Below are 23,518 nucleotides of genomic sequence, written 5' to 3' on the forward strand. Positions count from 1 at the left end.
GCTAGTGGCTATATCATTGTCAGCAGAGCAGCGAGAAACACGATCTCAGAGAAAGAGCTAGAATATATTACAGTAGTATGCAGTCAGATTAGTGCTCATTGTAATCTGATTTTGTTGGTTTCAATGATGTTTGAATTGACTTCAAACTGAACAATATTTAATGAAATCAGCTTCAATTGTTGCAAGCCGACTTGCAGCCGACGGCTAATATTACTAATTGGGTTGAAACTTTCGTTGAAAGGCACGATTGCAACCAGCTTGTGACATAAATTGTAACATAATGCTCTTTTATTGTAACACCTTGGAACCTGGGCTCGTCATTGGATCCTTGCAACCCGTTGCAAGGCCATGAATCCCGAATAGGAAATTTCCGACAAGGTTCAGAGAGAAAGTGAACGCAGTGCATTGGTTAACATCGCAATCAAAATCCGTCTGTGTCATAACAATACTATCTTATGCTCTACTCTTGTGAATAAGCGCAGTTTTTTGTGGCCCACATCGACGCACGTCTTTACGCACCTACGTCATTGAAACCTTGCTACAGCATCTATCATACAAGAACGTTCTATACATACACTCATCGTACTCATAAACACAGCATAACCTCGATTCACGTTCAAACAAAAAGCCATCGTCCCAGATTATCTGCCCACGCTGTGAGATCTGCTGTCGCCTTACCAGCAAAAGTATCGCTCAATGATTCAACAGCTCCAGCACGGGCCTCGCTCTCACAAGGCGATTCGGGGGGCGTCGCCAGCAGTTGAGGCTGGTTGTACGGTGAGAGGATGCCGAGACCGCTGCCGCCGACTGACGTGAGGTAGGGAACGAAGCTATCCCCGGACAATGCTGCCATCAGTTCGCGAAGACTGGATTCCGACAGGTCTTGAGAGCGAGTAAGTGAGTGAAGATCAAACATGTGTAGAGGGTACTTACCATCAGGGACGAGAGTTACTGCACAACCTCCACCTCCTGCACCAGTGAGTTTTGTACTGAGTGCATATTGAGGGGAGGCAGTCTTGGAGCGGATGGCTTCGAGAGATGGATGTGATACACCAAGTTTTACGAGGTAGCCATGGTTCTCATCGATGAGAGCCTGAAAGAGTATATTTCCTGAGTATTCCAGAAACAGACAAAAAAGAGGAACGTACCGATAGAGCTGACAGTAGTGTTTGCCGTGATAATTGGGGATCAGCAAGCGCACGCTGCGCCTCGTCGCTGATGTATTGTATTGCACTAAGCAGCCCATTCACAAACTCGGGCTCTTGCTCCTTCATCGCAGCCACACCAGCCACAAGCTGCTTTGTGTTCCTTGGTACCCTCGAGTCCGTCAAGAGGAATCTGAGAGACTTGAAACTGCAAAGCAGATCAGTAATCCACCAACAAACGTCAGCGGTACTAAACATACCCCTGAATGGGAATCATGCCTGCTTTTCTGCCGAATCCTGGTCTGGTATACGAAAGTGCGCCACCAAAAACCGAAACAGAGTTATCTACGCCACTAGGATTACCGTGCAAGATTTTCTCGCTCACGAATGCCCATCGGTTGACTTCCTCAGCAAGTGCTGGCGGTATTGCACGCCGACCCCCGTGAGAGACGTGGACGTGACCCTCGGTGGTAGGGGCGGGCTGTGCTGGGAGTTGGATACGGGAGTACAACAGTAAGAGAGCAGTGGCTGCGCAGGCGGAGAATGATGCGGAGGAACCGAGGCCTGCGCCGACAGGAAGTGTGGCGCGAGCGGAGAAGTTAAAGGATGGTCTAACGGCCTTTGATAAACCATCGGATAAAGTCTAGTTAGCGGAGGGCTCACCTTCTCCCGCCATGTGCCATGATCATGTACATGTACAGGAACGCAATACACGCCTGCCGTGCACTCGGCTTTGCAAGAACCTCGGGAGACAATGCACGAGTAGTAATCGCATCAACAAGCTTGTGGTCCAGAGTATCAGGGTGGAAATCGCCGACCCGCACGGGAGTGACTGCATCCCAAGGGAGGTCATCCACTTTCCACTCTTGCGTGAAGCTATCAATATCGATGAAGTGCACGCTGACTTTACCATCGTGACGAGGTGTCGTAACACCATAGCACCGAAGATCCACGCTTGCAGCCACTGCTGTCTGAAAGGATCTGTTAATGCGCAGAGTAGATAATAAAAGAGGAAACTCACGACACCGTGTACAACAGCATGTTCACCAAAGAGAATTACTTTTCCAGGTGCGCTGACGAACCACTCCCTGTCATCATTGTGCTCTGTCGTGTATTCTGCAGACCCGTTGAACGCAAGTTTCTGGACGGCACGGGAGATCGCAGTGCCCTCTGACGGGATCGTCCGAACATAGCATTGGTGCGAGTCCCCGCCTGCGGTGAGGGTGATTGCGCCAGCCTCCAGAAGAGCACGTTCGAGGTCGTCGAGAAGGTCAGCTGGGTCTTCGATACCAACGCAAAGTCGGATCAGGTCTTCTGGCAGGCCCCGCGCAGCACGGGTAGCAGGATCAATAGACGCATGTCTAAGGAAACATCAATAAAACGATCGAGGAAAATAAGACAGACATGACATACGACATGACGCATGGCATGCTGATTAACGAGTTGACACAACCAAAACTGACGCTAATCCCCCATAGACGTGTCGCGCCGACGATGCGCTCACTTAGAGCCTTATCGCCAGTAGTGAAGCTGAGGACGGCACCATATCCGTCTGCAATTCGCTCGTGTACATCACGGTTAGGGTGCTCTGCAAGACCGGGGTAGTGGACCTTGAAACCAAGGTGGTCGAGCATCTGAGCGACGAGCATGGAAGTAGCTTGCTGGCGATCCATGCGAATGGCAAGGGTCTTCGATCCTCGCAGAAGGAGGAAACAGTCGAATGGAGTGAGCGCATTGCCAGCAGCATTGATGACGAATCCCATTTGCTGATTCGAGTATGAGAAAAGGGGAGTAAGCCAAAGACGAATCGCATACCTTAGCAAGGTCATCCCTGTTGCAGGTAATTACACCGGCCATAAGGTCATGATGCCCACTGAGATATTTGGTAGCGCTGTCGTACACAATATCTGCGCCATGCTCGAGAGGGCGTTGCAAGTAAGGACTCATCATGGTGTTATCGACGACGATGACGGCATTGGGGGCGCGTTCCTTGATATCAGCAGCTATGCGGGCAAGATCGACTATTTTGAGCAGAGGGTTAGTTGGACTCTCGAGGAGAACCATAGCGGTCTTTTCAGGATTAATGTAAGGAAGAAGAGTGTCAGGTTTGGTGGTGTCTACATGATGTACGGTGACGCCGCCGTGTGTCTTGAGATAAGCAAGGATGCGGTTAGTACCGCCGTAAAGGTCATCTCCTGCGATGACTTCATCACCAGGCTTGAGCATACGCAAGATCGTGTCGAGGGCGGCCATGCCAGAAGATACAGCAAAAGCATGAGTAGCAGATGATATCTTGGCAAGATGATGTTCTAGAGAGTACAATAAGGCTATTAGGGAGCATACGATGAGATGACACCGACCTAAATGACTGCGTGTTGGATTTCCACTGCGAGTGTAATCATACTGTCCATTAACACCCTTAAAGGTGGCAGTTTGGTATATTGGTACAGAGCTAGAACCATATTGATCCTTTTGAGAAGGATTCTCGACTGTAGCGCAGAGGGTCGAGAACCGGTAAGGCTGGCGCGGCCTAAAAGGTGTTTCTGGCTCTGGTGTTGGAATGTCTTGTAAGAACATTTTAGGATTGGTCAAATCCATGGTCAGAGAGAGAAAAGTAGTGAGTGACTAACGATCAGCAGATGACTTATACTTAACATGGCCTCAAAGGTGATCTATGAGACCACTTTCATCACGTGCCTCTATATTTTCCTTATTCGGTCCCGAATTCATCATTTTTATGAATACTGACGAATATACTTTCTATAAAAGGACTATGGCGTGCTTGCACTCAATTTCATTCCCACGATGGCATTGGGACCACCACAATGCTAATCTCAGAGGCAAACCTACATATCGAACATCAACAATAAAGTCATCGTTCATTTCCTGGAGATACACGTATGTCTGGTACGAGAAATATTGGTAAATGAAGAAACGGTTGTATTATCCATGATTTAGGTGTCAGCTTGGTCGTGGCATCAGACTAGAGCAAGATGAGCCACAGACGTGTTACCACCAAAAGAGGATGTAGATAGACAGCAGCGCAACAGTGTTCCCATTTCTAACATTCTCGGTTCTAGAATGATACATCAACACAATTGATATAGGGAGACCGCTTATCGAAAATGACATACTTTCGGACAATCCATTTCCTCGACATCCAGCCAAGGTCTTAGCGGAGAGGCTTTCTCAGCTTGCAAGTACTTCCGGAGAACTTGCAAGCAACTCACTCATTGTGCATACGAGCTTGTAGTGTACTTACCGTGTAGTTGATGTATTCTACACCACCATACATGTTTCGCTCAGCGCTGGCAGCGTATCAGAGCTAATCAGATTATATAAGCATCACGCAGTGTTTGCGGGCGTTGCTTGTTGTAACTTGTCAGCAACCGACTTTCATGGCACCAAAGAGAGCAAGAGAGCAAGGTACGCTTTGCTGTCTTTTTGAGGTTCATTCAGATTTCATACCACTCACTGGCAAGCTCCGAGACACGTCAATGCCACGAAGCAGACACTTCCTTCAGATATAATCATAAAACGGACTAAACGCCACCTAGAAGAGCTCGAGGTGACAGCTCATATTCACGTGTCATCGTCAGACCTGAACATTCATTCCACAGCGTTCAAATTATACAGAGCCTTCAATCACCTTCGACGATAATGACGAGGGCGCCATCAGCGGAAAGAACCGCGTCCGCCAGATCGTTTCAGATAAACGTCACTTGAATGACCCTAATGCGAAGAAGAAAAAGTCATCCATGAAAGTTCGGACCGCTCTCCTATATCGCAAGAATCTTGCTACCCTAATCGAGGAATCGGTAAGCTCATCTCCTTGTCCAGACTCTTCCTACATACCAAAACATCCCCAGCGTATAGCAAGTCTTCCTTGTCACGTTCCAACATATTTAACAGCTGCTGCTCCTCCCCCTCAATTGCCCCCACGTCTTTTATGCTCCGTGTGCGGGTACAAGGGCACATACAAATGCAAAAAATGCGCTATGCCATACTGCGACATAAACTGCCAAGGCGTCCATGCTGAAACACGCTGCGAACGTCGCGTCATCTGAGTCTCCCTATAGTAATCATATTGTCGGCATCCATCATCCGCAGGTGAATTGCCTCTGCCGTTGCAATATCTTTTTCAACTCAATTAGCAGGAAAACTAGGGTCCACCACATCATGAGACGTCTATATAACTGGTCAACTTGGGTGCAAGCTGCCCTCAAAACCGAAACTTCTTCCATCGATTTAGCATGCCAAAGGGTTATCTGCTGACTTTGACGGGCATCACGACCTGTGAAGGACGTCAATCAGTGATTTCTTGCTTTCCACTCTTCATTTTGCGTTTTCAATGATGTGATATAGTGTCGGAAGACAGCAGATGGTAGTGGTGGGATCTTTTGATACCTTCACACAAGAATTTGCAGCAGGACGAATTGGCGTGTTCAACTCGTTGGTTCTTTGCATATCCTCGACTTGTTGTAGTTGTTCTATCAGAATAGCCATTGCATGCCGAAGAATATGAGAGCATCATCATTCTAGGTCAGGGGGTCGCTATCAGAAACACTACCAGAAAAGTCTCCTTCATCACCATACTTTGAGCATCACACGATTAAACAGGTTTTACAGATACCGAGGCATAAAACGCATGGGATATGTGCAACCCACCATGGTCGACGACACTGATCTCCATGCATCTATACAAAACAGGGTGAAATGCACCGCATTCAATCGTAACACACTGCCAGGCTTGATATAATACATGGTCTAGATAATAACCGATTCAAGAAAAATGAAACATGCAATCAGTAAGCGGAAGAATGTGAAGTTGGGGCGTGCTGTGTAAAAGAGCTGAACGAAAACAATTGTCGATGTCATCAGAGGAACGTGGATATCATGCGATCGTGTGATTATGCCATTAGGCTGTGTAAGGTATATACGTGAAGCAAGTCTGTAGACGAGCAGACAGATTTGCATGAGTGGTCACGAGAGCCCTATCTTGCGGAACATCTCTTCGAGCGTTTTGAATGCTACGGGCTTGACAAGGCTGGTGCGAAGGTGATGTTAATGTTAATTAGTGGGAAATTTGGAAATTCGACCATGCTTACTATCCGCTCATGCCAGCCTCGAACGCCCTGCGTTTGTCTTCGAGGGATGACATCCCAGTTAAAGCTAGGATGACGCTCGGCTGCCGACTTTCTCGAACTTTTTCAAGCTGGCGAATCTCGACGGTGGCACCCAGCCCTATGAAAAATGTGAGAACAGTCTTTGAACGAGTCAGGTACTAAGCACACCATCGAGGATAGGCATGGACAGATCAAGAAGAACGACGCTGAATTCGAGTAATGAGCTAGTTGTAACCATGTAAAAATATAGTCCCACTCAAAGGGTCCTTCAGATTCAAATGTTTCGACTCCTTGTCGACCATCGACTGCCTCGCGATATTCAAATCCCTTGTGAAAATGAGTAAGTTGATTGAGCTAGCAGATAGGTGACATTACCTTCTTCATCAACCACTTAATACTGGGAGATGAGCGCATGAGTCACTGAAAACATAGCTGGCTTGATTCACGCACAGTAAGCTTCGCAAAATGTTGTTGTCTTCAACCACCAAAATTTTCGGACGAGGGCGATTCAAATCCAGTGTCCGGATTGATGACTCCAAGAGTATTCCGTCCGTACCGATGGTTACTGTTGAATTCGACGTGCTCGAGGATGTGCTGTCAGACTCAGTGTTCTCCGGAGAAGATGACGCTTCCTCGACATCCGGCGATGCAGGCATTTCAGGTGGGGAGTTAGGAAATGCGAGAGCTGAGCGACTGTGTGAACCCCAGTCAATGCTCGTTCGGCGATGCCGGTCTGGATTCGTTAAGTCGTCTGTAAGCATGCAGGAGTGCAGAGAGATGCTATCATCTGAGATCCCGGTCACTGAGCTGGCAAAGCTTGGCAGACGTTGTTGACGTCTTTGCCTGGCTCGAAGTAGTTGTTTCAGCGCAGCGCGCAATCGGAAAGGCCCTCCTGGTTTGTGAACAATGCGACAGAAACCACCAAGGCTCTCGTAAGAACTGCAAATCCCCATGGCCCTCGGGCTACCTCTACTTGAAGACAAGATGATGAACGACCGACGGTAGTCCATTTTCTCAAGAGCGGTAACAACAGGTGACGAGTCTTCGTTTATGATCACGATGTCGCTCAACTCACCTCCGTCAGTCTGCACTCTGAATCCCCACCAGTCCTGGAGGTACTTGCGAAGTACATCACTGAGCATCTGAACACCTTTGCTCTTCTGCTTGAACCCGAGGAAGGTGACGGTGGGGATAGCACTATCAAACATGAAAGGAGTTTGAAGAGCACTTGCGCCATCTTCCAAAGATTCTGCTTGGAAGGTGATCTTGATATCAGTACCAACGTTTTCTTCGCTGGATACTTCCACTTTCCCGCCCACGCTTGGAGACTGGACGATGCTGTTGACAATCGCAAGGCCTAAACCTGTCCCAGCTTGTAGAGGGTTCTCTTGAGAAAAAGGATGGAACAAGTGATTCTGAATTTTTTGTTAGTAACCGATGACCACTGGTCTGGCGAACCCGTCACCTTCAGAAAATTTTGGCTGATTCCCTGTACCACGTGTCAGCCTTGAACGAACTACCGCACCCAGTTTAATACCTTTCCCGTATCACTGACACATAACTCCACCATGCTAGGCTCTTCATTTGGCGCAGATACTTGGCGTAAAGATACGTGAACGTAACCATCCTGCGCAGTCATTAGGAACCACGCTCAAGAAGCATCGAGTCATACTTACGGTCGTGAACTTCAGGCTGTTTCCAAAAAGATTCATCAACACCCTTCGAATACCACCTTTATCGCACTTCAGAATCCATCCCTATACGACAGTCAGCGGTCAACAGGAAGGAATGGCTTGGAGGACTTACGCCTTCTCGTCGGTCGATATCGACAATAATCTCCACATGCTTCGAAGAGGCTGGAGCAGCCATGACACTCGAGGATCGTTGCTCCAGTGCTGGAGCATAAACACTCCCGATTTCCGACTCGCGAATGGCAGATGTACGAGCACAATATCCAATCCACGATCCGTCGATTGCCTCTTCAACAAGTTGCTCGAGATCCACACTGTGTCAACCATAAGCAACAACATGCATAAAAGCCATCCCAGCTCACATGCTTCTCGTAATGGCATTGTCCACGCCACCTGATTTCATATTGCCGCTAAGTTTCGTAAAGTCGAGAACGTGGTTCACCGTTTCAACAAGTGATGTCCCGCACGCCTGGACGGTGTGCAGGAATGAAGTCTGGCTATGGCTTAACGATGTATCGGAAAGTAATTCAGCCGCAGCGAGAATCTACACGAAGCCATTAGGAGGAAGACATCCTAGCAAATATGTCAATCCTTACCCCATGCAAAGGAGTACGAAGCTCGTGAGATATGCTTTTTTTGAGAGAAATTAGTCATGTTACCCATGAAAACGAAGCATGCACCAAACTTGGATATAAATAAACTCTTTGCTTGGTCGGCTAGCATCATCCTCCTCTTGAGGACAGCAGAGAGAATGATGACACCTATTCTCTCTCAGTGATTATTTAGACGAAAGTCGGGGAACCAACCTATAGCACGAAGATAAGAGAGTTCGTGTCCCTCGAGCTGAAAATAAAGTTAAGATGGAGGTGTCTAACTGAACTAGCCGAATCCTTACAAATCGCCGCGATGAATCAGTGGCATTGTAAGCACAAATCAAGGCAAATGGCCTTTTGTCGATATTGAAAACAGGAACAGCTTAGCAAATATCATCAGTGGAATAGAAGAACGTCAAGATAGAAAAGACATACTGAGTGCATACTGTATGTGCGTTGGGATGAAGGGACGGAAGCAGACTGGTAAAATGCCTTCAGATATTTTGCCGTCAGGGTATTGATCAAAGAACACGTTTAGCTTGTGGTATTCATCAGCTGTCAGTGTGCGAGATGTTGATCGGGGTTGTGGATCCCCGCGATGCATGACAACAGATATCGTTGCTTCGGCACTGAGAGTCTCCAGTACTTCGCAGTGTGAAACATCCATTACCACCACCTCCTCGACATCTAAAGTGCGCTTCACAAGTCTGGCTGCACGATCATACACTCTGTCCATGGATGCGTTAGCGTAAGGGTCGTCATCCATATTTGCATCTTTCTGGTCGATCTCAAGGCACTCTCGACTAAATTGCTCCATCTGAGATGCAGTGAGTCAACGTACAGCGGATGGTACTGAGGCAGACAGTGCTCACGGAGGTCTGGATTTTGTCTCGTATGCGCAGTTGGATCTGGGTTGGTTAGTTCATGGGGGGAAGCACAACAGCTAACCTAGCTCACTTTATCACGCCACAATTCCATCTCACGCATCACAACAGCCTAGAGCTTGTGTTAACAGAATGAGGAGGATTAAATTATAACCCAAGTACCGCAAATTCCTTCAGAGTGTGTCGTTGACGCGGGGCGAAATCCTGCCGGGGTGAATCGTCTATCAAAGAAAGACTGAGGTAGGCGGTATGTCAACTGAGTATGTCGCGTAGATAGCGACTCGTGTTACCTGCCAATGTTGAATCCATCGGAGGTTCTCAAAGGAGCCGCAGCATAAAAGCGAACGTTTGGAAATCCGGTAACCAGAGGCTACACCATTCAGTATATTCGTCAGATGAACTTTCACATCAAGGTGCACTAACATTCTTAGCAAACCGCCAATCTAACTTCGTGTCCAGGATAACAGTTGGTTCATCACCCCTGCGGACAGTAAGATTGAAGTTCTCAGGGGAAAAATATCCACACCTTTGCAATATAGCGTGTGCACAGAAGGACGTCAATCTTGCACTGCGCTTTAGAGTCATCCCACCTGCAAAAGATTGGAGATATACGAGAATGTCAGGAATTAAGCACCATACACTGTGATTTGAACCATCTGTAGTGGTGATTACCAACAACTTTGCGTTGAACTCCAACTAATACTCACTGATCTGTGCCATCGATGAGGGATATGTAAACGCATTTCGTGTTGAACACAAGTTTGACCAGATGTGCAATGCGATCGAAGTTGATGTCGGGCCCGGTGTTCCAGAGGTTAAACCTATTTTACACGCTCTCTGAGATGACCTTCAAAGGTGAAAAACGGATATACTTGTATAGAGCGCGCCTTCGCTCGAGCTCGTCCGGAGGGTTCGGCGGCGCTAAATAGCCAAGATCTAGGAACATCTGCTCCTCCTTCGCAGACCGACCAGCACGAAAGCTATTGACGGAGTCGCATACTGATCTTCCGCCTGGTAAGCCACGATCTCTGCCGTTGCTGTCGGGTAGGGGCGAAGATGTTTGCCTTGTTAAACAAATCCTTCGTGGAAGGGGTGGTGCCGTACAAACGTTGAGTTCCATTGGCCCAGATTCACGTCTGTGGGTTACGTACTCCTGCCAAAGTTGAGCGGGGTCGGGGGTCATGGGAAATGGCTCTGAAGCGGATGTACTGACTGCGGTGAAGTAATCGCCTTCCTCTGTCGGCTCAGGTGAATAATTACGCTGCAATGGAACAGATGCTGGCGGGGGAAGAGACACATATAACTCTCCCTCAGCTATGTTGCGCAGGGGTGTTCTGGGTAATGATCCGGGTAGGGTGGGCACCGTTGATTCATCTTCCACATCTTGTGTGCCCTCCCAGAAGCTGCCTGCGCGGATGCGAGACATGCCGGGCGTTGTCGGATGGGCAGGGGGACTACTGGTAGCCGGATGTGATCCTGGTATTGCTGCATGTACACCTCGCATTGGATCTGTTAGCTCATGCTCAGGAGAGGGCAACGCAAGAGGAGACAAATTAACGCGTGCTGCTGCCCATCGCATGGTTGCAGCCGCAGCAGTTGCCTCCGGACTAATGCTAAAACTTTGTGTCCCATCTAAAGGGAGATGCATTGGCTGCCCTCCTGTTGCGTGTCGCAGATCTGTGAATGACTTGCGGAACCTGCGGCCACTAAGCGACGATGACTTTGGTGTAATCTTTGACAATAGTTTGTCAGGATAGATGAATGAGGGAAAATCAGAGACCATCACCGCTTTCTCTGCAGCGGGCTTGAACTCTGTCTCATTGCTACTGCAATTGGAAACCGAGGAAGAAATAAAAGTGTGGTAAGCAGGTGATACAGGGGGCGAATGCTGCCGTGATTCGATTATGATCGGTGCAGGATCATGTCTCAACGCAAAATTGTCTCGCGGAGAACTCTCTCGCATGATAAGAGTTGACATCATTGAACGCGGATGACGAGGCGTTTGATGAGGGTGCCACTGACCCAATGCGTATGCAGTCATGAAGGTAGCCCAGTCGTGCTCGGCTGCATCGATGTCGGGTCGGGTAGCACAAAGAGTACTTGCCGCGGCCGCAAGTGTTTCATAAGGACTACCAGATGGAGCTGAATGAGCCAATAGGGTAAAGAGGATGCTCAGAATTTACGCTGATCAGAACGGGGAGGCACACACCCAAGTCTGCAGTGCGTACTTCGAATGACTTCATGGATAAAGCATCGGTGTCTCGAGTATCATCTACATCCTTTGAAGAAAACTGTCATAGTAGTGCAGTGACCCTACGTGTATCCAAAAAAGAGACTTACACGAGGATCCAGGCTCCTGGGGATGTGACTATCGTGTAAACATGCCACCTGGGGCGCAGGGGGTAGGTATGATTGAGTGCCCTCTGCCATAGAGGCAGTCGCTGGTCGCGGCAGTCGAGGACTTCGCTGCCTCACCTTGGGCAAACGTGGAATGGGCATTTGAAACGTTGGTGGCAAAGAAAAAGGCTTTGCGAGAGATAGAGACGATGGAAGTGAATCTAGAGCTGTATCTGCTATTGTCGAGGATTGCATGGTAGTAGTCCGAAGTGTTTATGCAGTACGAATGCAGTGTATCCTTTCAGTAGTCGTGAAACAATTACTAGGTACAGCTACGCGACGATCACTGATTGGAGCTGTGGTCATTACCCGGAGGATGCTGAAATGGGAAGTTAACCACAATTCAAATGAAGCAATCAATAATATCAACAAACTACAGCACCAGTAGGGAGGTTGAGGACAAAATGCCCAGTGCCGTCGGTGGTGATGGTAGAGTAGAGAGGAATCTTTGTGAAGTCGGTCGCCTTCATCGAAGAAGGGTTATTGGCATGCTTACTAAGCGCCCCACCAACACAACCCCGTGCCTCATTTGACGTCAGGCACCAGGTAGGCCTTCCATTTTTGTTTACATTCTTTTTCTTGTGAATTTAGTGGAAACATTAATGAAAATTAGGATGGAGCACAAGTGTATTCCGCCAGCCCGCCATGCTATGTCCGCGATCAAAAAAAAATTCTAGTATAGCAACCCCACTACACATCGACAGCTACAAGTAAACTCCACATATACAACGGAAGAGTCAAGTTGTCATTCTGGTCTGACAGGGCCTCAAGTGCACATGAGAGAGAGACCACGATAGAATAGCGCAATGTCTGCGGTTTCAGGGTTGTGTTAGATTAGGGGCACCAGAAGCGGACGAACTCACCGAAAATTCTTCCGTAAGTCCGCAAAGTCTCAAAAGCCACGCGCAACCCACGAGGGACATCACAAATGCAGCACTACCTTCTAGGGTTTTAGAGGACGATGAAGACCAACGGTGCCGACCAACACGTTTCCCAATAATAGATGCCTGACAAAAACGTCCAATTCAATTGATAATTTTCAAAATCCGCACCGACAGAAAGGAAACTAACCAGAGCATCGCCAATACCCAAAGCGAGGATACCGGTGTATTGCAGCAACTGCGATGGGCTACAATGATTTAGATCCTGCTTGGGACTTTATCTATGTCAAAGACGTACTCTTCAAGCCACAATGGGCCCGCGCAACCAGTAAGCAGATAAAAGTGACTGAGGATGGCAGTTCCACTGTCCTTTTGCTCAAGGAACTCGTTCATGAACAGGTGCACAGCCGCACCAAAAGGATAAATGGCGAAGTATCTAACATACTCTGCAAAGATGAAGAGCGCAAATGCTGCACTGAAGGACAAGTGAGTGAATGCAGGCTAGAGATACTCGTGAGACTACTGATAGCATGGATGGTAGAAGGCTACTGACGTCAACAGCCACACCAGGTAGAAACATAACAACTGCCAACGCGTGGAAGAACTTGCGCCTCGCGTTGATACCGAGTGTAGGAACGTGCTTATCCGCGGCATCCAATAATTCTGTGGCGACTTGCGAACCATTGGACAGATTAGAGAGATTAGCCAAGTTGGGGAATGTAAGCCCAAGTGTAGTGGTGGGAGTGGGTGAAGATATCTCCGTTTGTGGTTTCTGATTCGAGTTCACAGCAAATGGAACGATCACATTATCTTGCGTACCCCCACTCGTGTTTCTATGTCTGTACCGCCTTGACCTCGATAGCTGTCGGTTCCATCCGGCAACGCTGATGCTTCCGAGAAGGCCCCAGTAGGCAAGAAGCATGGGCCGACTCCACTTCTTACGCCCCTCAAGAAGCCAAAGGATAGCCCAAAACCACGGATTTCTACGTCCGAGGTTCCACCACGTCCACCAACCAATAAGACCAACGACAATGATTATCGTTCCAATGTAAAAACCCGCGGCAAGAGCTCGTCGATGCTGTTGCTTCTCCTGTGGAAGTCGAAGACGCCTCACCGGTCGTTGCGCGATATGCCGTGATAGGGCGAGAAGAGGAGAAAGTAGGAAGCCAGTAATGAAAGAACCTGCGATCAGCGCAATCTGGAAAATCAACAGGGGTGTTGGCAGGCGGTAGGTCTCGATGAATGGTGCTGTTTTCGGCCATATCTTAACGAGAAATCAGCATGAATATTTTGAAGCAAAAGCCCAACAGACCCTCGCTCTAGTCAATCCCAGCAGCTCCGTAGCCAAGGACAGCCCGCCAAAGCAGACAAGGGCCAATTCACCTAGCGTGAACCCACCATGCGCTAGGCGAAGGGCGCTATATAAGCAAAGTTGGTAGAACAACGAGCCGATGGCAATATCGAGATAGCTAATATCTGGGTAATCAAGGTGTAAACATCTCAGGAGAATTAAAAAATAAATTGATTCACTTCGCCATATAGGAATCTCCACCAGCGCAAAAAGGTATCGAACAGTCATGGCCAACATGGTCATGACGAAAGTGAAGAGCACGTAAAGCCATGTTCTACGCATTTCACTACGAGGAACAGAGCCCCGCTCTCCCTCAGGGACGCTAGGACGTCCGCGATAGCGTGTCTCAATGATCCACGACGAACATACTTGGGCCAGTAATATAAACGAACACATTGTGGAATAGTCCACTAGGCCACGACGAGATTGTATGAGAGCATCGATCGCGGAATCAGGTGATCGAGGGTTATGGAGTACACTGGGGGCTTCTATCAACCAATGAGGTGGAGGAAGATTGGGATCAGAAGAAGGGGAGTGAACCTGCCGCAAGGCCGAGTATAATAGTGCTAGCGCAATCATAGGTGGGAGTAGGAGCCCTGTGAGGACGCCATCGTTCGGAGACTCCCTGTGGGGAGTTCATTCCAGTGAACACGAACGCCTAGGAAATTGACATGCCTGTAATTCTTTGGGACACTCATCCAAATGAAACTAAAACGTGGTTTTATTGCAGGGCTCAACTGAGAGCCACTGCGCCTAATTTCACGAGTCTCAGTACGAGGGGACGCTATATGGCGAGACTCTTGAGCAGTAGGTGCAGCGGCGTTGGAGTGCGGTAGTATAATGTGTGCACGTATAATGTAGAGTATAGCTATGATAAGGAGGACATACATCTCTGCAGTCGAGAATTAGTACCGAGATAAAATTTTGCACATGTGTGAAAATTATATTCACCTGTGGATATTGACAAGTCAATGATGTCATGAGTGTCATCAGAGAATTTCTTGTTGAAACAAGCTAAAGATCCGATCAGGAGAAGTGATTCTCCCATATATCTAGTGTCCATGCAGAATGTCCAAGTTCCAAGGTAAGGGAGGGAAAGGCTGCCAGAGATCATTGCTGGCAATAGAGTGTGCGCAACTGGAAGCAATTTGTGCCGCTGAGGAAATGAAGAAGCTCCAGAAGGTAGGTGTGCTGCATTAGTTGCATTGTCGAAGGTCCGTGGATGGGGCGAGCGTGAACGAGTGAATGACATTCTTCGTGGCAAGGATCCAATGTGCTTGGCATCGTTAGAGTGATCAGGAGGGATGGGGCCAGATCTCTGTTGGGATGGAGATGTCGCGTGCCGCCTTTTCCTGATAGCATCTCGAGCATCCCTTTGCAAGCCCTTTTGAGAAGGACGGCGTCCTCGAATATCATGAGGCTCGTCATCCGAATCCTCCTCGGTTGTTTCACTACTTGACTGTTCGCTAAATTGAATACGCAGCATGAGCTCCCTTATACTCGGTGAGCTGGCATAATTCCTACCTTGAAGACCCTGCGTGATAGGTTGAACTCAATTCCACATTAGTATGATCTGGTTGAACAGCTGCCGCTGTGGCCCCAAACGGGCCTAGGTGACGTTTTGCAGGCCTAGAACTCAAGAATTGTCTTCTGGACAAGTCCGCACGCCCAGATGCATTTCTTGCAGACGGCGGCGAAGGTGAAGAGTTTGAACGCGGCAGTTTGGCGAAATCCTAAGGCAGAACTATGAATTTGGCACGTTTCGAATATAGAGGCGACTTCGTGAGTGAAGAAAACAAGGACAAGCAAAAGACACCGAAACCTGTTATGGTATTTACATAAATTAGCAATTAAAATGTGGACTCCCCCGGGAAGGGGTTCATGTCGCGACCGCTCGCGGGACTAGACTCTCGCGTTTTTTCTTCTCTTCCATAACCTCTCAGTGTCATGTCGGATGAACAACGCGTCGTCTACCTGGAAGATGTCGACACCGCAGTAGTTTCGACTTCTGACGCGGAAAAAGCCTCCGAATCACCTAGTTCAAAATCACAAGATGGCCCAGCCAAGGCCACAGTTACCGCAACACAGGCGACAGGCACCTTGAAAAGGCAGAGAACTCTCATGGATATGCTATCTGGAACACAGGATTGCAAAAGTGCAAAGCCCGCGGCTAAGAAACTGAAGCTAGGCGCCTCGTCGTCAGGCCCCGACTCTGCTAAAATTACGGTCGCCGGAGTTCAGCGTTTGAATGCGATACCTTTCTCTCTGTCTCAATACGTCGAATCAATTCCGCAGGATCAAAAACATTTGCTAAAGCTAGAATCCGAATGCATGGGCAAGAGCTGGTGCGTACGGGCTGTTCACATAACAACGCCGTGTTATGTTCTGTTCTGATAAGACACCGTGTTGATCATTTTCCCGCTGACGCCGAACCGTTCTTCAGGTTGAAACTTCTAAAGGAAGAGATCAAAAAGCCATATTTTATCTCATTGAAGAAGTTCCTGTGGGAGGAAGGAGTCCATGGCCCTGATGAGAGTGCTAAAAATCTCAAAGTGTACCCTTCACGTATGTTTCCTTTCGCGAAGAGAACTAGCCAGCCGAGTAACTGAGCCCGTGAGCAGCAAAAGATATTTATGCGTGGTCTAACACGCCCCTCGGAAAGGTGAAGGTCGTAATCATTGGCCAGGACCCCTACCACGGTCCGAATCAAGCTCATGGTGAGCCGTTCCTATACCGCTCTTGATCCCAGGTTAATGGGCGTCACGCGACTTTTAGGCCTCTGTTTCTCCGTCCCCAAGGGCGTCACTGTGCCGCCTTCCTTGAAAAACGTGCGCAATCTCTCACTGGTAATTGATCATCACGCCTCATTCTTGCATTTCTAGATCTATGCTGAGATAAAGGCCGAGTACCCCGAATTCGAACCTCCTAAGCATGGGTAAGCATCAGATAAGGTGGATGAGTCCGAATTATGTATGTACTAACATGGACTTGTGAATAATAACCAGTAACCTCACAGCGTGGGCTGATAATGGTGTCCTCATGTTAAACACCTGTCTTACTGTGAAGGCAAACAAAGCAGGGTCTCATTCCGGCAAGGGCTGGGAAGAATTTACTGACAAAGTTGTGGACGTAGTTGATAAGTATGGCGGTGCCAATCTTTCGTCCGGCGGTGATTCCGACATGAACGGGATTGGGCGTGGAGTGGTATTCTTGGCTTGGGGGTCATGGGCCGCAAAGCGTGTGGCTAAACTCAGCAAGGTAAGTTCATCAAGGCCCCATCGGTGGCGTTCGAGCGCTGACTAGGAACGCCCAGACAAAACACTTGATTCTTACTAGTGCCGTGCGTCCTCGAATGCTTGTGTTTGGTGGGATTCTTGACTGACTTCCGAAATAGCACCCTTCGCCCTTTAGTGCTCATAAGGGTTTTCTGGGCAATGGACATTTCAAGGCTGCGAATGGCTGGCTGGAGAAGAAGTATGGACCTCAAGGCAAAGTCGACTGGTGCAATCTGGATTAATTGAACGCATGGAAAGCATAATATACCAACCTTGTTAATATACCTACGGGAGACGCATTGTATACATTGCGTAGTTTTTGCTAGTGAGTCCCGACGATATAGCGGGAGAAACTAGGACGCAACACGTCTGAGTACAATATTTATGCATAATCTGTTTGTACAGATCTCGCGAGTTCCCACAATCGATCACAATATTAATCACATGCCCATGCCCATGGATACCCCGTCACCTTGTATCAGATAAACTGGCGCCAAAAAAAAATGAACGCCACCATCAGATAGGGTGACAGAGGGTGCTCTGTTCCGGTACGACTCATGCGATAGTCCCATGATGCGTCGTCGGAGGCGCGGTCGCCAGCAAATGCACAAAACAAGAAAAGGTTACCTTGGCACGGGATCTTTATGTAAGGACTATATTTGGCTATCAAATATGGTCGTACCCGCCCAGTGGCTGTACGGTGCCTGTCACCTTAATCGCTTAAAGAGGAAATCTGGTAAATTTGGTTCAGTTATGAGTGACTCATCGTCGATTCGAACCGACTCAAACGCAATGGCTCGTGCTGGATAATGTCCGAGCATCGGAATTGCCAGCATGACAGGCAGAATTAAAGCTATTACATGGAAAGAATAGTTTACCAGATAGCTGTGTATACATCTATTGTAAAATTGACTAGGTGGCCTAAAGAAAAGTTCGCGAGCGATAGCGATACAGGCGTTGTTAAAATCATTTAGCAATGAGCAATGACAATCTCGAGGTCGTGCGAGGAAGGGACTGATAGTACAAAGGATGAGAATAGTTACGACGAAAACGGGAATTAAGAAGTACAGGACGACGACAATGATAAACAACTGAAAGGTCACCGAAGAGCATTAGGATGCTTGCCGTGAGAGGTATAATGAGATCGTGGATCTTGCGCAGACGGGGCTGGCGATGCCAGGCGCACCGCCTGCGAATGCGGCGGGGGGCTCGGCAGGTGCAAATCGGTGCCTAACGGTCTGAACCCAGAAGGTTCATTAACTGAACGTCGTTGTGGGTACGTTATTGATGTATGCGGCAGGGGCGTGCGCTGTGGATGATGATTTTGGGATGGATGAATAGGATGTTGAGCCGGTGGGGACATGGCATGATCTTGATTGAACTGGGAGGGTTGATATGAGTAGGGATAATGTGCGTTTTCTCGGACGTCGCATAGGAGATAGTTCATATCATTATATCCAGTTGCAACGGGCCTATCGGCTGTATGTGCATAGTTTGGTTGAATAGAGTGCGCAGGGACGCTACTTGAAATCATAGAGCGAGGAGGCGGCATCGGATTTGAAAAAGTGAATTGATGGGAACTTTTCTGGGACATAGCCGGAGGAACTGGGCGAAGACTATAGGAAGCGGACGACGAAGATGATACATGAGAGCCCTGCGACTGCTGATCACTCATCATAAAACTTTCTTCCCAATGACCGTCCATTACAGGGGGACTACGCAAGTTACCGCTGACAACGGAGGGAGAAGCGGATTCTGAACGACCCGGAGAAGGTGATTCTGCGACGGGCGATGACTCTCGGCTTTTAGAAGAGTTTGATTGTGCAGCAACAGGCGTTGTCTCAAGAGACTTTGATTTATCCTTGCCTGTCGGACCTTTACCGAGAGATGGGCGGTTAGCTGCAGGTAGATTGAGTGCAGCTCTTAAGCAATTATTCTCTTCCTCGAGCTCCGATACTCGCAACTCGAGAGCCTGGAAAAGGAGTGAAATTAGATGATGATTGGAAATAGAAGTTGGATAAAAATGCCGCACTTGTAGATGAGCAGCTCGCCTTGCACGAAATGCTCTTTGAACATCCCTAGCTCTATTAGGAGGGAGGTTATCATTGCGCTTGCGACCACGCTTTGAGGACATTTAAATTTAAAAGTGATTGAGGATGAAAAAAAGGCTGTAGGAGATGAAGGCGGGGAGGAAAGGACCTAAAGAGATGGAAGGCAGGAGAACATATAAAAAGGGACCACTTCATCGGGCAAGCCAGATCTTTGTGTATCACGTCCGCATTCGATCCCTATTCGATCAAGTCACAGGCTGGACCTTGCCTGGGCCAGATCTACTTTTTTGGCTCCGAACCGATCTCCGCACAAACTCAGTCACTTGCCGTTTTCGGCAACCCGGATTTAGTAATCTGAGTCTTGTCATGATTCCATGAGCCACGTCAATTAATTCACTGACTATATCTTGTGAGGCCGTGTTTACCTCGATACCACTGCTGTACATTCTTCTTCCTCGATTCTGAGTACAACTACCACCGCAGTCGTACCTGTTCTTCGATTATCTATCTGGAAGTACCCTTTTGGAAGAGAACTCCAGGGGGACCAAAGATCTGCTACGTAGTCACTCCAGATATATATACGTCATAGAATAAAAACTATGTATTTCAAGAACACGGTGGCGTTAAGGTACCCTATAACAAATTGCCAAAGCTTCAACAATGTGACAACGGTGGAAACCGCGGGCCCAGTCCTCGACTTCCACTCTCAAGTGCGCCCCATCGCTCGTTGCTCTTTCCGTGCGGTAGCTTTGTCCTTATCGCGACGGGAAAATAATTTGTGGCGTGGTGCTGCATCCCGCGCGAGTTTCTTGTTCACCGATTTATTCTGCTCAACATACGACATATGTTGAGCACCACTCAGTGCCGTGAGAGTCCCTGTCGTCCGTTGCGCTGTCGGAAACCTTGTAGGGCCAAAGTCTTTAGATGTCACCGTTCCTGCCAAGTCACCCTCATTCCCGCGTATGTCCGTCCCTAGATCAGCTTCGCTCTCGTTTGCTAAGAGCACAGATGAAATCAATTCGATTTGCTCATCCTTGGTCTTGTAAACCAAATCTTCCAGGTCCTCAAGTCCATCCAGGTGCGTAATGACCTTGAACGCATAACCCTGATCGATAAGAAATTGCTGTCGTTTGGTGCTGTAAAACATTTCTTGGGTATCTTTGGAAACCAGCGAGTAGAAGAAAGCGTTGAAGCCTTCGTCGTTACGCCGCTTCGCTCGTAAGATGCGACCTGTGAAATCACCGTCGCTGTCTATGAAATTCTAGAGTAAAACATTGCCATATCAACATACCCAAGCGCTGAGCTTCTTGTCGCCTTGACCCGAAATGTGAACTAATTTGAATAAGGCACGTAGCTTCCGGCAGATCTATGGACGTATCGCCGACCTGCGCAAGAGAAGTCAATGAAGAGTCTCTTTCTGCTTCATGTCGTAAGATGTACCTTGGACAGGAAAATGGTGTTGACATTAGAATCATGCTGGAACCATTGCAACACCCGCATCCGCTCAACCTGCCCGGTACCACCGTGGATATAAGGCTTCCCGAGTTTCTTGGCGTACGCCTGGAACACTTGAGCACATGTAACCATAAAAATCTCAGACGTTCTTACCTCAAGTGCAAACACATTATCGGAAAAGACAATAACTTTGTCGCCTCTCGCCTCGTGGAATTTAATCAGGAATTGACACGCTTGGAATTTCTTCGGGTTCATACAATAAAGCAACATACGCTTCCGAGATTGCTCCCGAAGATACTCCTTGTAAAACTCAGGAGTCATAGGACACCAAACTTCGGCACACTAGCAAAAGGGCGATTGGTCCAGCAAAAGCCGCGGAAGATAGAAGAATACAGAACCTACCTGAACGTTGGCTATATGTCCCTTGGCTGCAAGGTCCATCCAGTTCGCTTCATATAATTTAGGTCCTATCATGTAGTTGAGATCCGCAATTTTATCGTCCTCACGCACAAGAGTCGCTGTGATCAGAGTGAAATTAGCGACTGGGTCTGCATTCTTCATCTCAAGCGACCCACCGGTCAAGCCAAGCTTTGAGTGCGCTTTGATTGTTGTAACAACACGGCGGAACATGGCAGCCGGCACAACATGCACTTCATCTAAGAGAATGAACCCCCATTCACGTGAAGTCAAAAACTCCATCATCTTCTTGGACTCATGGGACCTATTGTGCGTGTTGGCAACCATGGAATACGTCGATACGACGATACCACTCTCTCCAGCGAACTACACGCGAGTCCTTATCATCAGATTCCAAGGAAAGGCACAAATCATAGCCAAGACTTACTCTCTCTTTCTGATCTGCTGTAAAAACGGCGATTTGGCGATCTGTCACATTGGACCATTGCATGAACTGTTGCTTCCATTGCATAACAGACACGCTGAAAGAAAAAGATTTCATGAGAAGGTTTCTAGGCACAGCATCAGTGCTATCAGACATACGAAGAAGTGCACAGTACTAGACACGATTTTTTAATCGTGCAGGCAGCTGTAATGCCGACGAGGGTTTTTCCCGCCCCGCACGGAAGAACAATAATTCCAGAACGTGCGCGGCTAAGTCCACAGGTCAGAAGGTACCTAGACAACTAAAAATCGCGACATACCCATTTCCGAACATCTTGCTCAAGCTCGTCTCTTGATATGGTCGAATGACGGTCGCCGGTTTAAGGTCAATGTCCAGATTCGCATTGACCGTGTCATTCCTGAAGTCATACTCCTCAAGCATTGGATATTCCAACTCATTACACCGCTTCTTGACGTCCTGAAAGAACCCGTGAGAAATCCACAAGAAGCTATCTTTTCTAGACACTGACGTCGATTTTTGCATCATCAATCTCGAATGCATGAACATTGTCGTCATCTTCATCGATTTCATCTAAGGCGAGAGCGATGAGAAAGGCCAGTGGCAGAGCGTACAAGCTCACCATTGTCAACGCCAACAATTGAGGTGAAGAGGTCAGCGTCCGCGGCTCCTCCGGATATGGATGCTCCGGCCCTGGTACCCGCAGTTTCATCCTTCTTCTTCTCAGCCTCCTTGGTTCCAGGGATCACAAGGTTACCCTTCACAGGGGCTTTTGTAGTCGTAAAGGTGGCAGCCTTGATACTATTGTCCGTTTGTTGAGAAACCACTCGTGCCTCTCGTATCACTTTGTCCTTCAATAGGAGCTGAAGGGTTTCCGGGTGGCTGCTCTCAACGAAGTACTTGTTGTGTTTCAGTACAAGCTTCACTTTCCCGTAAGACAACGTCCGCTCCCGGATGAAGTTAGTGATCGTTTCTGGCACTGGCACCTTGTGTCTTTATGAAACTCAGTTGGACTACATGCCCCAGGAGACACACCTTGGAAAGCCGGTTCAACACCTTGCAGGATTAAATGTATTAGCATACTCCAGCAGCACGAGGACCTTAGTGCACACGAACTTCAATGATATCTTCTGTTTGCAACCCAACCGACACTGCGGCGTACAGTGAATAAGAAGTGAGTTTGTATTCGTGGATAAAGGCCGGCCTGATGGCGTGTCTAGACGTGTAAATTACACAGCAGGAATCTGCGTACCTGCTAACAGGTTCACTTATAGCTACAAGAAAGTCCTGAGCCTGCTCTGCAATGGGCGAAAAGGCCTCGAGGATAATGTGTCCATCATCAGGACTAATCCATAATGGCCGCGAAGCATGGTCAGGCTTAAGATGAAGAAAAGAGAAATCTTGATCCATGAATATGTGGGATACAAGTGCGTCTTGTTGCCGACGATGCGCGTCTAACGAGGTTTCATCACCGTCGACGGGTTTGGCCCTCCGGGCTTCCGCCAGTTTCCTCGTCAGCGCACTGAAATTGATTGTTGCACCCCTAGGAACGAAAGAGGCGTTGTCCTCTTGATCACTATGATATTCTTCATCAACATAATCATTACCGTCCTCAGCCCGCCTCCGTTTCGATGGCCCAGCCTCTCCAGGTGCTGTGATGAGATATAAGTGCTTTATGCTTAAATAATGCTTGGAGAATAACATACCTTCAAGCGCGCGCTTTGAAGCCATGTTTAGCTCAGTGCAAACTACGGTCTAGTGGTAGTCACTGAACAAGGTGGGTCAATGAATTTCACGGCACCGAATGAAT

At 48.2% G+C, this 23,518-nt stretch overlaps 6 protein-coding genes across 6 annotated transcripts; 2 read left to right on the top strand and 4 right to left on the bottom strand.

Annotated features, from left to right (window-relative positions):
* Positions 1–387: 387 nt before the first annotated feature.
* HD556DRAFT_1384278 (Cys/Met metabolism PLP-dependent enzyme-domain-containing protein) lies at positions 388–3,804 on the bottom strand. Its single transcript, XM_041303333.1, has 9 exons — positions 3,506–3,804; positions 2,961–3,454; positions 2,559–2,911; positions 2,167–2,506; positions 1,809–2,116; positions 1,406–1,756; positions 1,149–1,353; positions 934–1,093; positions 388–882 (listed from the first exon to the last, which is right to left on the bottom strand). The coding sequence occupies exons 1-9, from the start codon at positions 3,741–3,743 to the stop codon at positions 617–619; spliced, it is 2,715 nt and encodes a 904-aa protein (XP_041158484.1). The 5' UTR covers positions 3,744–3,804; the 3' UTR covers positions 388–616.
* HD556DRAFT_1432843 (uncharacterized protein) lies at positions 3,801–5,212 on the top strand (the record flags this gene model as incomplete). The annotated part of the gene is made up of 5 exons (XM_041305165.1): positions 3,801–3,812; positions 4,556–4,571; positions 4,628–4,731; positions 4,766–4,963; positions 5,015–5,212. 5 exons carry the CDS (start codon positions 3,801–3,803, stop codon positions 5,210–5,212), a joined length of 528 nt encoding a protein of 175 aa, XP_041158485.1.
* A 916-nt stretch (positions 5,213–6,128) lies between these two features.
* Positions 6,129–14,647, bottom strand: HD556DRAFT_1309782 (Fph type histidine kinase; the record flags this gene model as incomplete). Its single annotated transcript, XM_041300328.1, has 31 exons — positions 6,129–6,192; positions 6,254–6,389; positions 6,440–6,495; positions 6,528–6,598; positions 6,647–6,668; positions 6,722–7,686; positions 7,809–7,898; positions 7,948–8,028; positions 8,078–8,276; positions 8,325–8,506; positions 8,858–8,937; positions 8,991–9,372; positions 9,428–9,463; positions 9,513–9,551; positions 9,602–9,674; positions 9,730–9,809; positions 9,863–9,943; positions 9,966–10,029; positions 10,147–10,260; positions 10,312–10,476; positions 10,591–11,581; positions 11,649–11,730; positions 11,780–11,880; positions 11,915–12,074; positions 12,211–12,414; positions 12,700–12,843; positions 12,908–12,965; positions 13,016–13,218; positions 13,271–13,981; positions 14,030–14,193; positions 14,248–14,647. The coding sequence occupies 31 exons, from the start codon at positions 14,645–14,647 to the stop codon at positions 6,129–6,131; spliced, it is 6,198 nt and encodes a 2,065-aa protein (XP_041158486.1).
* Positions 14,648–15,924: 1,277 nt separating this feature from the next.
* HD556DRAFT_636414 (uracil-DNA glycosylase-like protein) lies at positions 15,925–17,684 on the top strand. The gene is made up of 8 exons (XM_041311150.1): positions 15,925–16,413; positions 16,512–16,633; positions 16,690–16,785; positions 16,844–16,896; positions 16,951–17,003; positions 17,074–17,326; positions 17,382–17,408; positions 17,463–17,684. Exons 1-8 carry the CDS (start codon positions 16,016–16,018, stop codon positions 17,583–17,585), a joined length of 1,125 nt encoding a protein of 374 aa, XP_041158487.1. The 5' UTR covers positions 15,925–16,015; the 3' UTR covers positions 17,586–17,684.
* A 318-nt stretch (positions 17,685–18,002) lies between these two features.
* On the bottom strand, positions 18,003–19,618 carry HD556DRAFT_1384393 (uncharacterized protein). Its single transcript, XM_041303334.1, has 2 exons — positions 19,376–19,618; positions 18,003–19,315 (listed from the first exon to the last, which is right to left on the bottom strand). The coding sequence occupies exons 1-2, from the start codon at positions 19,475–19,477 to the stop codon at positions 18,443–18,445; spliced, it is 975 nt and encodes a 324-aa protein (XP_041158488.1). The 5' UTR covers positions 19,478–19,618; the 3' UTR covers positions 18,003–18,442.
* Positions 19,619–20,100: 482 nt separating this feature from the next.
* On the bottom strand, positions 20,101–23,439 carry HD556DRAFT_1432848 (DNA helicase; the record flags this gene model as incomplete). Its single annotated transcript, XM_041305166.1, has 15 exons — positions 20,101–20,624; positions 20,686–20,779; positions 20,835–20,954; positions 21,003–21,191; positions 21,252–21,367; positions 21,425–21,632; positions 21,694–21,787; positions 21,849–21,959; positions 22,010–22,167; positions 22,220–22,281; positions 22,331–22,694; positions 22,744–22,764; positions 22,825–22,912; positions 22,961–23,360; positions 23,415–23,439. The coding sequence occupies 15 exons, from the start codon at positions 23,437–23,439 to the stop codon at positions 20,101–20,103; spliced, it is 2,574 nt and encodes an 857-aa protein (XP_041158489.1).
* Positions 23,440–23,518: the final 79 nt, after the last annotated feature.

The sequence above is a fragment of the Suillus plorans genome, assembly GCF_016647745.1.
Source record: "Suillus plorans strain S12 chromosome Unknown HD556scaffold_41, whole genome shotgun sequence".
Taxonomy (NCBI): Eukaryota; Fungi; Basidiomycota; class Agaricomycetes; order Boletales; family Suillaceae; genus Suillus; species Suillus plorans.

Bases quoted from the DNA above. Each gene is read 5' to 3' on its own strand.
- HD556DRAFT_1384393 (XM_041303334.1), bottom strand. From the start codon at position 19,477: ATGTCCTCAAAGCGTGGTCGCAAGCGCAATGATAACCTCCCTCCTAAT. The intron at 19,316-19,375 runs GTGCGGCATTTT...CTCCTTTTCCAG, and splicing joins GGCGAGCTGCTCATCTACAA to GCTCTCGAGTTGCGAGTATC.
- HD556DRAFT_636414 (XM_041311150.1), top strand. From the start codon at position 16,016: ATGTCGGATGAACAACGCGTCGTCTACCTGGAAGATGTCGACACCGCA. The intron at 16,414-16,511 runs GTGCGTACGGGC...ACCGTTCTTCAG, and splicing joins GAATGCATGGGCAAGAGCTG to GTTGAAACTTCTAAAGGAAG. The intron at 16,897-16,950 runs GTGCGCAATCTC...TTGCATTTCTAG, and splicing joins TGCCGCCTTCCTTGAAAAAC to ATCTATGCTGAGATAAAGGC.
- HD556DRAFT_1384278 (XM_041303333.1), bottom strand. From the start codon at position 3,743: ATGGATTTGACCAATCCTAAAATGTTCTTACAAGACATTCCAACACCA. The intron at 2,507-2,558 runs GTATGTCATGTC...ATGTTTCCTTAG, and splicing joins AGCATGCCATGCGTCATGTC to ACATGCGTCTATTGATCCTG. The intron at 883-933 runs GTAAGTACCCTC...CTCGCTCTCAAG, and splicing joins AGTAACTCTCGTCCCTGATG to ACCTGTCGGAATCCAGTCTT.